Genomic DNA, 13,618 nt, shown 5'->3' on the forward strand with positions numbered 1-13,618 from the left:
ATCAGAAGCGGAGAATCCACCAAAGAGGGTCGCTAGGAAGCAGGAAGGACGATCGCTCAGCCTTTCACCGCTCCACAACCTCGTAAAGTGCCGAGTCGAAGCTATTGTCAAACAATGCCACACATTGTGGCACATGGACGTTGCAGTGCTGATTTATGATGCGGTTGCGGTGTGGCATATGTGTTTATGGTGACACTCTGTCTGTGAGAGGGGAGAAGGTCCTATGCAGGACACAGCAAACAAATAAAAAGGAAAGGCAGTTCCACAAACCACACACAAACACACATTGCAAAAACAAAAAGTGCTTGAGTTTGCCATTTGGAGGGGTTACACACAAACGAACACACAGGCGCTTTGGCAGTTAATTGTTTTCGCTCTTTTTGTGGTTGTTTTGATTGCTTTGCTATTGCGTTAATCTATTCTTGTCATTGTTGTTGTTGTAGTTTTGGTGTGATGACAATTTGATTATGTTGCCACCGCATTTATTGTACTTTCCTGTTGTTGTCATTGTTGTTTGATTGCCTTTGCCACAGCATAATATTTATGCCACTTGAGTAAGGTTAAAAGAGACAAACAAACACAACAACAACAACAATATACCCACCGCAAGCGCAGCACATTAGGATTCACAAATGTTTGCCAATAAAGTCGGACAGAATAAGTTATGCCACTTCGGCAACAACAACAACAATGCATAACATATATTTCATGGAAAGGGAAGAATCACAGGAAAACAATGAACTCACAAAAATGCGTTAATAAAGTTGCAACATGCTCACATATTGTCCGTGTGTCGTCGATAAGTGCCTTGTTTTGGTTTTGTTTTTGTTGTGTAATATATTTAGTCAATACATTTTGGTTGACACTTTGAATCTCATAAAACGATGAATGAGTGTAATATTCGGAGATTTGTCACAGGGGTCTCGCGAATGACCAGAACACCCAGATTGCATGCGTACACACTCTGCTCAGCTAGCTAGTAGCTACTTCACAACTGCACAGTAATTATATACGGCATGTAGTCTTTTATCCCTTATTAACCGTTGAGTTGACTAAGTTGTTAGGGTTCATGAGTTCTTAAAATATCTTAGATAAAAAACAGTCGAAAGGGAAATGTTTTTCTTTTAGAAAGATTGCGGATGATGGAGGACTAGTTATGTATTAAAGAGAGGGTCCTGAACGGGTCCTCATATCTGGTAAATTTTGTCCCGCTTTAAGGAAGATAACAAAATATATCTTGTCATTAGTACAAATAAGTATTACCGCTTTCAAAATAGTGCACACAGTCAATTCAAATGTGGGACAACAATTAATAAAATTTTTCATACACATCTTATAAGCCACGGCTGGGATTGTTTTCAGTACCTTCAGCAAATTTTTGGTTTTTTCGGTTTCGTCTCATATTTGGAGCACCATTCGGTAAATTGTTGTATAGATCCAACGTCGAGTTCATAAACCAACGTATCGTTGTCAGAAATTATCTACTTCATGACCGTATGATTCTCAGCTACGTTGTAAAGAATTTCTAATGCGACCTCTAGTAGACATCGTTTTTGCAAAATATTATGGCCTTTTGATACAAGTCTAGCATTGGCAGGCTTCAGTAACCAAAATATTAACCAAAATGGTTGAGTTGAGCTATATATTGAAATACTCAGCTATTTATTTGATGCCTGGCGATTTTCAAGCAAAGTTTCTTTAACTTATTGATGTTGTCATTAATATAGGTATATGGACGACTCGCATGAACGACATTCACTAAATGCTTTGTGGCACTCAAATACGTGTTCGTGGAAAAGTAAACTCCGAAAAATAGTCTGAGAAAAAAAAAAAGCGCTTAAAAGTGGCAAATGGAGGTGTACGGAATATAGGTAGGGATAAGCGACGCACAGGCCAGTTTTGGCTCTTTGCGATATCAGTTGAGTTCAGTTACTAGGTCCATGAGGAGTAGACACTCTTTAGGACTAACAATAAAATTTAAACTCAGTAAGGTAAGAAACGTTAAAAAATTCAAAAAAAAATTACTTTCATTTTACTTATTTTCCAAAAGCCATATATTTGTATTTTTATAGGTTCAGGTGACGCAGTCGCAGTAAGAGATGCTTAATAGCACCGAGCTCGATCAACATCTTGTGATATCACACCGTTCCTCTTTTTCCTGTGGGGATATATAAAGTCTGAGGTCTATGAGGACGATCCCGCTTCGATTCAAGCCTTGAAATTGAAAAGTGGAATCAACGGATGGATCATCTGAGACGTAGCAGTGACCAAATAGTGAAATAGATCATCTTCACGAAATAACTTCAAATAATGTTCTTTCGGATGATAATTAACACTCCTCTTTCTCGAAATGGAAGTTAAGTTTACACATAGCAAAAGGATTTACAACTAGTTATGAATATATTTGTAAGTTTTTTTTTAATAATAGAAAGTTTGTAATTTTAAGGTGATGTCATGGTTTCATAGACAACAAATATTTGAATAATAGTTGGTTGGAGAAAATAAGCAATGCAAAATCGAAAAACGTATGCTAGTAACGACATAATTTTATATCTGCATCAGATAAACATAGCAAACCCGCTAAACCTCACATATGATGATAATTGTTCTAAGGGAGTTCGAGGCAGTGATTTTGAGAAGAAACCGTTTCTTCAGTTTGGAAAGAATTCACGGCAAATATATGCTGCCTATGACATTTATTATCTGGTCCGATTTTAATATTTCGATTTTCTGACAATTTGTCAAATGAAGTAACACGATTGTTGAGAAGTTGACCAACAACGCTGAGGTGGTTACAATGCAGACAAAATTAACACTGCAACACCTTTTTCAAGTGCATTTTTTGTAGCATAAAAGCGAATAAAATGAACTTTAACTTGATTTTGTGGTGTAAGCGGAGACTCTTGCGTTGACTGGGCCAATAATTTACGCCAAATTTATTGAATGTATCATATATGGTTTACATTAATATATATTAAGAAAGTATTCCATACATTTTTGAGTCAGTCAGTCTATATGGCAGCTATGTTCTAGTGTTCGCTATCGACGATTCTGACAAATAAGCAGTTTCTTTGGTAGAAAAGGATGTGTGCAAAATTTCCGATCGTTATCTTAAAAACTAAGGGACTAGTTTGCGTATATGCAGACATAGAGACATACAGACGGATAGGGCTTAATCTACTCAGCTCGTTACACTGATCAATTATATGGTCTTTACAGGGTCTCCAATACTTACATAATGTGTTAAATTTTTAACATTTTATCTGGATCTTATTTAGTGTGATGTTAGCAATAAAATAATAAAACTATTCTATAAAATAAATAAATAAATATATAAATTAAATTAAATATTAATTATTTCTTACCAGCAAAGAAACTTGGCATAAGCTGCTTAAGTCTAGCAACACTATCCAAAGGACGAAGCAACATTTTGCTCATAAACCTAATCAACAATAGCTTCATTGCAACATGTTTATACTCCACAATCCACATTTGTATCGGGTGTTTAGCACAGACGCAAACCAATTGATTCCACATTCCATTTGTGGAATATACTTCTCAGCTTGTTTTGCCTCGTACTGTGTTTACTGTACGGATTAAAATATCTAAAAGCAACCAACTCAAGTTTTTCTCCACAGATGTCACAATGCGTTATGAGGGCATATATTTATTTAAATTCAAATTTTCTAGCTCTGGTTGTTCAAACGGATATTAAATATGTAACAATCAAGTTTTATTTTGTAAAGATAAAGGTTTACATATTCATATCCAAATATATATCTAGAAAAATACATGTGCTGTCTTTACAAAAATTTATTGTTGATTATAATATATGTAATATTCTCGTTGGTGGAAAGTCGATGATTGCTTACTATTTCCCCTAAAATTTCTGAAGGCATACAAACCTAGACCTTATTGAAGAGTAATAAATTTGAATGCTTTATAACAAATAGAAACATCTGTTAGTCTTTTAAATTCTTGTTTTATTAATTTTTCAGTAAACTTGTATTTTATGTCTTAAAAAATTTAATCGGAAGCTCGAGCAAGCATCACAGTACAAATAATTTATTTAATGTTAACTTTAAGTACACTTATTCTCTACAACCAAAAAATTCATAAATATGTTCCTACAATACATTACATAACACTAAAATATTTTACGCCAAATCATCGTTTTCATTTGCCTCACAGTCTTCGTGCAGTTTACTCAGACGCTTGATGACTTCATCCAGCTCATACTGTGAACTATAGACGCCCGCGGCGACCTCCATTGCGATCTGTGAATCGCGGCGCGCCACTTGCGCATTCGTTACACGTCGTCCGGTGCGGAAGTAGTTCTCAATTTCCAACAATGTACGGCCTTTCGTCTCAGGCACGAAGAAAATGATGAACACCAATCCGAGCAGTGAAATGAGAGCGAAGCCGGCAAAGCTATTCGGTGTACCTATCAGCGCCTCCACGCTGGGATACACTTTCACAACGGAGAATGAGAATGCGAGTCCCACGAACAGCGTGAAACCGTTGGCGCTGCCACGCACACGCTGTGGAAACACCTCGGAGATCATCAAGAATGGCAGTGTCAGCATTCCCAAAACGGAGAATACGATGTGCAGCACAATGCAAATAATTGGCAACAGTGGCAAGTATTCGCCGATGACTGGCCACCAGCCGTTAGCCGCCAGCAGAAACATGGTGACTGTCATGCCGGTCGCTGAGAGCATACCGGCTGGTCGACGACCCCAACGCTCGAAAATCGTGCCCATGAAAAAGGTGGTGGTGATGCGTGCCACACCGACGAAGATGGCTACGAGCATAGGATCTGCGGAGACACCGGCGCTGGTGGCAACTTGTGCAGCGAATACAATTACAATAACAATGCCCGAGAACTGTTGGAAGAAGAAGAAACCCATCATCATGATGAGTGGTTTATGCACCTCGGGTGAGCGTATGGCCTGTAAGAGTGATTCGCTTTCGGCAGCTTCTCGGCTCTGATCGGAATTCTTTTTAATCATTGCCAATTCCTTCTCGAACTCGTCATATGTAGTTTTGTCTAAGTAACATGAGAAATTGAATTTGCAGAAATGTATTACTTGAGTTTACTCTTCACAACTTACCATTCTCAGAGAGTCCACGGAAATACTTCAGCGATTTACGTGCCTTCTCCACAAGACCTTTCTGCATCAACCAGCTGGGCGATTCCGGCATTGGTAAAACACAGCAAAAGGCAATGAATTGATAAATCGCGGAAATGAGGCAAACCAGTTGAAATTGGTCCTGCAATAGAATTGATAAACAGTCTATAAATACCTTAAATATACTAAAAGTTAAGTAAGCTGAGCTCTTACACGTATCAGAAAACCCAGCACATACATCAGCAATATGCCCGTGGCTATGGCAATGGACGAGCCTAAAATCAGACGACCACGCATGAGCGGCAAACTGATTTCCGCCGCATAAGAGCCAATGGGCGACAGCGCTGCGCCCATCATAAGACCTATTTGAACGAAAGCAGAATTGAGTGAGTAAGTCATTCTGTCAATAAGTATTGGAGCAACTTTTGTTTACCTGACACAAAACGACCAATCAACATTTGTATGAAGAGAGCATCTCTGGAAGTTTGGTAGGGTGCCGTCGCTAACAAAGCCGAACCGATTACACCAACTACATTGGTAAGCAGCATTGTCTTCTTGCGGCCAAAGTGATCCATCAGATAACCAACAATCAAACCGCCAAATGGACAGGCCATACTATTGATGGATGCTGCAAGGAGAAGAGCAAATCTTAAGTGTTTTTACTTTTTTTCCTCAGTTAAAATATTATATGAACTACAAGTATAAAGTATCTGAGATTTTAAGAGAGCTAAGTTTTATAATTTTTTTTTTTTTTTGAGTTATTATTGGAATGAGCTGTTGTTCAAAGTGTGAGATATTATAAAGGCACTTTCACTAAAAATATCAAGTTATCTTGACAGTCATATGTCACTTAATCGGCGACTCTATTAATAAGCTAATTATGAGAGAAAACTAAATTACAAATTGCTACGATTATATTACTATTAATACTTTAAAACGTGGTCTCTGCTTACCAAACCAACTGCTTTCCTCGGTGCTGAGTTGATAAATATCATCTTTACTTGTTAGTTGACCCAATGAAACGGAGGGTAATGCTACCGACATGCCAGACGCCACCACACAGGTGTTTCCAAGCAACACCATCAGTTCCTGTAATTGACACAGAAAGTAATGTTAAGTAAAAATTTGAAATTTGGATGAATGATGAAATTACCTGTCGTCTCACGGCTTTCTTGCGTTCGCCCAGCGGTTTCGTCGGCTTCTTTTTCAGCGCTTTGGTAATGAGTGGTGAGAGCGCAAGCGTGCTGCCCTCTATCTTCGCTAATTCAGAATTCATTTTCTATGTTTTGTTCTGCTTACAATACTACTAATACTATCAATTATTTGGCTTCAATAAATTATATTTGATTAATATAATATAATGTTTATTCAGTTGTTGTGAGTGTTCGCTGCAAAATATAAATATTATAAAATCTTATCATGTCTGCAAATATGTCATTAAAATTTATAAACAATTATTCTAGTTGAATCAATTTAAAGTTTGTTGAACACAAATGGAGAAAATTTGTAGGCGTGTTTGATTATCACAAGGACAATCATTAGTCTTAGCCTTTTTAAATTAATATTGATGAAGGGTAGTTCGATTTATATCTAGTAATAAACCTTAATTAAGTACTTAACCAATTTAAGCTTTAGCAGCAACTCAGTAGATTTGGTAAAAAGCTGATGCTTTTCCAATCTTTGAAAGAGCTGAATGTATGGGTCAACTATGGATATTTGTGTCTTCAGCTGTTTCCGAGCGGGCCATCTCGTCTATCTTTTTATTTCCTTATATTCCTTTATGACCGGGTACCTAAATGATATTAACCGAGCTACAAGTATCTACCAAAACCCAGTTATTGTCCGTTTAATATAACGCAATGAAACTTAGTATTGACCTGCGGATGGCTCTATAGACTTGTTGGCTAAAAAATGAGCTCACTCAGCACCTTCTGTTATTCCAATTTCGGTTTCAAAGACTAAATCATTTAGTTTGAAGCTGTCTTCTGTGAGTGGCATACTACGCAAGAAGCGCGCTTCTGTCCCCTGTTGAGGATAAGTAATGATTTATTGTTTCAGAAGTAGACTACTTTCGGTTGCCTTAAAAGGTTTGAAACTACTAGACTCTTTGATAACCATTTCTTGGGTTAACACGAGACCGTCAGAATGTTTAGAAATATATAGAGTGTAATCTCTCATAAACAGACACTGAGGAACCAACCTTTCTGCCCAGTTATTACAGTTGTCATATATACCTGAACAGAAATATGTAGTGCGTATAATAATAATCAGCAAAACAAGTTTCGGAATTTCCCTTTTAAGCACCATACTTGTATGCTATACCGCGGCGCAATAGATAGCATATCGCAGTGCAAAACCTCAATCTTTATTATATATCTGTAATCTTTAGTATAGTATACTCGTATAATACTGAGACCCCTATGTCAAGCTTCTTGATATGACGTTCTAATATTGCTGTGTCACTAATGTTTGCTTTGGTTGCATAAATAAAAAAATGCATTTGTTTCAAGTATGAAGTAGCTTTATAGAAATTAATAAATAATTACAGAAATCATACATAGTTAAGTACTCGTAAATCTTATTAAATTCCTGAACAATTTCTTATCTCTTCATTTAGTGCGTGTTTATTTTCACACGTTTCGAAGAATTCTAATCGACTTCAAGCTCAGGTCGTGTGAGTTCAAAGTGATTTTTCATTTCAATAATCTCTGTCTGCGCGATTTCGGGTGACGTATGCTTTTAAAATTAACGACTTTGGTGTGTTTCTTGTGTCATAAAGCATCGAAGTGATCACTTTTGAGAGCAGTTTCTTTCAAGTGGCTTTGGAAATGCATATATTGAGTGCTCTTAAGACCAAGGCGATTTCTGATAAAAAATAGGTAGTCTTTTAGCTCTTAATCAATTGCCACTGAAAAACCAATTGCAAGAAATGCATAGTTTTTACCTGTCAAATCAAGGTTGTGAATTCTACTCCAATAGGTGTAGGTGTATTTTACACGGTCTCGTGCATTTCCTTTCATTATTATGATTAAAGAATGACGCAAATAATAATAAAAATCTTTTAATTATAATTTGCATTCCACATTTCTAGTGGCTGATAATGTCAAGATTAAAGTTTGAATGACATAAAGTAAGTAGATATCGAAACAGCCGGCATAACTAGAAAACGAGTAGTTAAAACCAAACAATTATGAAGGTAAAATTGAAAATTAAATCAAATTTACTGATAACTTTTCGACATACACAAGTGGTTGAAGAGACGAGAATCCCGCTAATATTGTAGGTAGCGAGAACTTGTATTCAATAACCCAATCGGAGTCAAGCGTAAGGAACGTAAGAAAAGTGCTTTTACTGTGGGTGTTCTGAATAATTAATATATATATATTTATTTATATATTTACTGCCCTATATGTGTATAAAAGGTGTTTCAGAATTAACTCAAGATTGAAAAGACCGCGATTTATTTAGTAACCCTAAAAAATATCAAATCTACAGCGGACAGTTCAGACCTAGTAAAAATGCAGTGTTACACGATAGAACAAGGTTTCTTCATTAATGATCAATTTTTCAAAAATAATGAGAGCTTAGCGGCCGCAGTTCGAAAATTTCACATAAAATTTGATCGAAACAGCTTTTTAACTTCGTGAACTGTGAAGACTAATTAAAATGGCGGCAAATTTAAAGTATATATATACATTGTGACTAAAAAGTACCCGGAAATTGTAAATAATATTTCAAATTCATCAATATTTATTTTATCGCCTTCAAAGTAACTTCAATATACTTATAAAACCGCTTTTTCTGCCTATCGAAACACTTTTCATAAGAGGTTGCTTTTTTGTCTCAATGTATGGTCATTTAAAATTCTTTTAAATTGTAATTGTTTAAATCGTAAACAACGCTGTTGGCATTATTTATTCATGTGAATGAAAATAATTGTACTTCAGACATAAGGTTGACACTTGAAAACCAATCAAAGCTGGTTGCATCTGATAACATTTCAATTTCAATTGTCATTCTTCATTGGAATACAATATATATAATATTACTGTAAATTATCTGTAAATTGTAATGCTAAGTAATTATAAATACATATGTATATATGCCCATATGCTACATGCACTACTTAAAGGTAGTTCCAGTAGCGGAAAAGTACTCAAGTAAATACGCACTCTAGTGCCAACGTCAGTTGGGAAATGAATTATATTTAATTATAAAAGTTAAGAGATTTTGAAATTTATAAATTATGAGGCTAAGAATTGATGTGGAAGCTGGAAGAACATAGAATAATTGGAAAATTTTACTCGAGAAATCAGATGTCGGCAAATGCTTTTGATATCTATCATCTAGAGATATTCTGAATCTAGTTTTCCTAAGTAGAACTCGATCACTAGCAGTGCCATTGAGAGAAGAAGCAAAAGTCGAAAATCAACAAGTTACCGACTACTGTATTGGAAACGTTTTCTTGGAGTATTCTGCACACTTCCTGTGACAAATTCGAGCTCTGAACGCTCTTTTTCGATACTTCGCCGCATCAGAACATGCTTGAAGATGTCACCCGTACGTCTATCATTTATAATGTGTTTTATCAATTCAGTAGGGTTTGATATTAGAAGGTTGATTTGAAATTTTTCCACCATGATATTAAACTGTATAAAGACTACTATTTCTGGATTCGCCCCTGCTATATGGGAACTAGTCCCTCACGTTTTAGATATCGCTATCTTTTCCAGAAAATACTGAATATAACCGTCATACAAACTGATAGATCAAAATCAAGTTTTTATAACGTTTTTCTTGTTTCATCAAAACTTTACTTAGAACGAAGTCTTAAAACACCAACAAACAGATCATTTTGGCAACATTGTCGTAGTTATCAATCGAAAACATATCGAAAAACTGACAAATTGTTGTGCAATAATTGGGTATTGGATTTCCTATTGGGTATTCTATATAATTGTTTTGTACAGAAATGGTGAAATTCATAGCTTGAGCTGCAGAGTGTGGAATATTGGAGTGTACATTTTTGGGTACTTCACTTAAATGCGATAAAAACATCAAAGCCCAACAGAAAAATGTGACGCCAGATGTTAATTATGTATATACAAGTATATAATATATATAAAATAAAAAAATATTTTACAAATATCGAAATAAGTGTGTGCACTTACCTGTTTAGGAGTTTTTGTTATTTGTTGTTTTCGTGTCAAATCCGCTGCAGTCAATTAATCCTAGTCCACGCTGTGATCAAGAGGCGTCTTGCTTTGGTTTCACTTAAAGGCACATTATATAATTTGATTTAAAAAAAGAGTCCTTTAGTTGCCTTTTTGGTACTTTGAATCGGTCGTCAGTATTGTTTAACAGACCAAACTTGACACTTCCATTCGTTGAGAAATTTATGCGTATTATTTGAAAAATAATTTCAAAACTGTATTAATATTTTATATAAATTTTTTGTATTTTCAATTTCACAACACCGTATCTAAAGAATTCTATAAAATTTCCGGCAGTTTTTAGCAACACTTGGCGAGGTAATTGTTTCTGATTAATAACGATTGATAAAGTATGAAAGCTTCTGCACAATTCTTCACGCCTGTGAGAGAACGTGTTTCGTCGGCGCGTCCGAACTCGCTGCTACCAGCTGTGGTTCTGAGTGACTGATTCTCATTTAGCAGCGAAGAAAGGCAAGCTTCGCCCGGTTGTTGTTCTATCAGCTAATACTTGATACTAATCGGTGAGCTGTTGTGTGATTTAGCGTTCTCTAATCAATATGGAAGTAGCGAGACGCAATAACTGTAACTGAACGGCACGCGCAGTGCCCGTGTGGCCAACTGACTCGCACTACCAAATTTAGCCGAAGTGTTTTGCTGTTATTTTGGTTTGCGCTAAAACTTTATCGCCGTCGACACTTGTTATTTACACGCTGTGTCCAACTGACCCAATGCGATGCTTTTGCTTGTCACCAACTCCGCCACTATCTCAGCGGTGTTGTGACGTCACGCAACAGATAATTAACGGCTACGGGTCGATTTGAAAGTGTGTTTGCTGAATGCTTCATAACTGGTAATGCTAATGCCGATACTGCAAGCCGCATTCGCGTTAAGCGTTGCGTGGTGTCGACCATGATGCGTAACCTTCGGAACGGACAACGATCACCTGCTCTCTTATCTCATTGTTTGCGAAACGTCACTTGGTCAGTCTGTTTTATAAATTCGTTGAAACATTTCACAAAAGCAGAATAATTTGACGACCTGAAGTGATTAGAGCGAGCAAATACTGTGTGTGTGTGGTAATTCGGTATCGGTGCCGGTATGTGCTTAGTCATGTTCGTTAATTTCGGCATTAGCACCGGCTTGTTCAAGTGATTTAACTTGAGTTATGGCAACAGCTGATCGAGGAAACAGTTTTTTACGCAAACTGTATTATATGATGTGGCGTGAGAGTCGCTCTTGTGTAGGTGTCTCTGCGCTTTCGTGGGGGCCGGAAGTGCACTTGAGAGTGGGAATACACAATATTGTCAATAATCAATTATTGGAAATTCCACAAATTCCACTTATTTAGATAACATTTGTAGCTGTTTTGTTTTGCGAATTTGCATAAATATTATCGCCTGTTTTCATATTCGTTTTCACAAAATATCTAATCTTGTAAACACATTTTTTCAGTTGTTTTATTGGGTTGTACATTTTTTTCTATTTGTATGTGGTATACACATCATATGTAATTAATCAATTTTAGATAAAATAAAGTATTAGCATATATAACGGGTGATTCAAAAGAGGTAGCCTTTTTTTAACACGTGACGCGATCGATCTTTCCAAGTGACATCACTTCGTTCTATGGGCTCTTGAAAAGTTTCAAAAAGATCCGACGTTTTCTAGCCGAATTTTGTTCATTCAAGAGCTATCATTCCATCTAGAAAAAAACAACGGTTTGGTGTGGTTTGTGGCCGGTGAAATCATAGGTTCATATTTCTCTAAAAATTAAGGTATCCATCAATGGTGATAACCAATTATTTGATGACTGAAATTGAAGCTCGTCGTCTCGGCGACATAAGACGGCACCACTCATAAAAGTATGCTTTAAAATTTTGATCGAATTATCATACTGCTTATGATATATTTATTAGTAGCACCGTCATAACGTCTCTGTTTGTTTACTCTTATTTTATATAGTACATATGTATATATATGTACGTGTTTATATTTATCAGCAAAGTCAGTTAACGCTTTATCTCTTGTAGAAGCTTTAGCAATCAATCAATCACGCATACGCTGTGCGGCTCTCAGTTAGTTTGCGATAAGGTTTCAATATTACCATTCGATTTATTCCATGATTCACATTTAAGTCTGTACAATAATTAATATGTCTGTCGCTACAATATTATTGGATCAATGTGCGATTTCCTCCCTATATATTGCTATATGACAAGCCGCATTTGTGACGAGGAGACAGTTATTTTTTAAATTGCTTAAAACACTCACTTCGACGCAACAAGTGTTTGAGATAAGCGTGAATGCGTGTATAAGTCGACGTATATATGTACGCATAGCATTACGATAATAGTGATCACTGATTCAAAACTTAATTGTTATTTGAAGTGTACACATTAATTGGTTTTATATTTCGTTTGTTATTATTTTTATTTTTTGAGTTTTTTGTTACTTGTTTTTCTGCTTTTAGAACGTCACTGATATTTTTTATCTATTTAATTAAAATAAAAATTTGTGTTTTGTTGAAGAGAGTGTGCAAAACGTGTTAAAGTTTTTTTGACAACCGGTGAACCACCATAACAACAGCTAATGGCAGCAATTAATTTCCGACTTAATTCTCAAACGTATTGTGGGTTTTCAGAATATGCAATCGTAGATCAAAGTGCTTTCCAAATGAAGTAGTTGACACGAGACAAAGTGGTTTCGTAATGTTTGTCTCGTATTTTATTTATATTTCATGAAATTTTGAATAGTCTGCTTTCTAGAATGTTTAATATATGTAAACATGTACACATTTCATAAACTACTCCAACTATATAAGCAAAATATGCGACATTATCACTTTGTTTCACTGTGTGATATTGATTGAAACGGGTATTAACTTTATTTACCATAGATCTACTAAAATATTGGTACACATATTTTCTTATACTCCTATTACCTCACTACTTTTTAACACTACTCAGTCAAATTAAAGTTAAAACAACTCTTCTACAGAAATTTTTTGGTATTACGAAATTAAACTACTTTCTGTCGAAGATTTAAAGGTGTTACAAACCTGAACCTAGTTGTGGGGCATTAAACAGACCATTGGCCTATCGGCGTCCATACTGTAAGGTTGCGAATCTTACCAGACGCCATCTGCAGAAGGTATATGAGAGAAGATGAGGTGGAAACAACTCAACACTTTCTTTTTGACTGTCCCGTGTTATGGATGTCAAGACCTAAGCATTTGGGAACGCATATCTTCGGACATCCCTGCGACTGGCTGAA

General features: G+C 36.0%; 1 protein-coding gene across 1 annotated transcript; it reads right to left on the minus strand.

Moving 5' to 3' along the window:
- Positions 1 to 3,962: 3,962 nt before the first annotated feature.
- LOC105222836 (facilitated trehalose transporter Tret1-2 homolog) lies at positions 3,963 to 11,101 on the minus strand. Its single transcript, XM_049451773.1, has 7 exons — positions 10,304 to 11,101; positions 6,286 to 6,520; positions 6,086 to 6,221; positions 5,566 to 5,760; positions 5,346 to 5,494; positions 5,115 to 5,274; positions 3,963 to 5,050 (listed from the first exon to the last, which is right to left on the minus strand). Exons 2-7 carry the CDS (start codon positions 6,406 to 6,408, stop codon positions 4,158 to 4,160), a joined length of 1,656 nt encoding a protein of 551 aa, XP_049307730.1. The 5' UTR covers positions 6,409 to 6,520; positions 10,304 to 11,101; the 3' UTR covers positions 3,963 to 4,157.
- Between the last annotated feature and the right edge of the window lie 2,517 nt (positions 11,102 to 13,618).

Source organism: Bactrocera dorsalis, chromosome 3 (assembly GCF_023373825.1).
Source record: "Bactrocera dorsalis isolate Fly_Bdor chromosome 3, ASM2337382v1, whole genome shotgun sequence".
Classification (NCBI taxonomy): domain Eukaryota; kingdom Metazoa; phylum Arthropoda; class Insecta; order Diptera; family Tephritidae; genus Bactrocera; species Bactrocera dorsalis.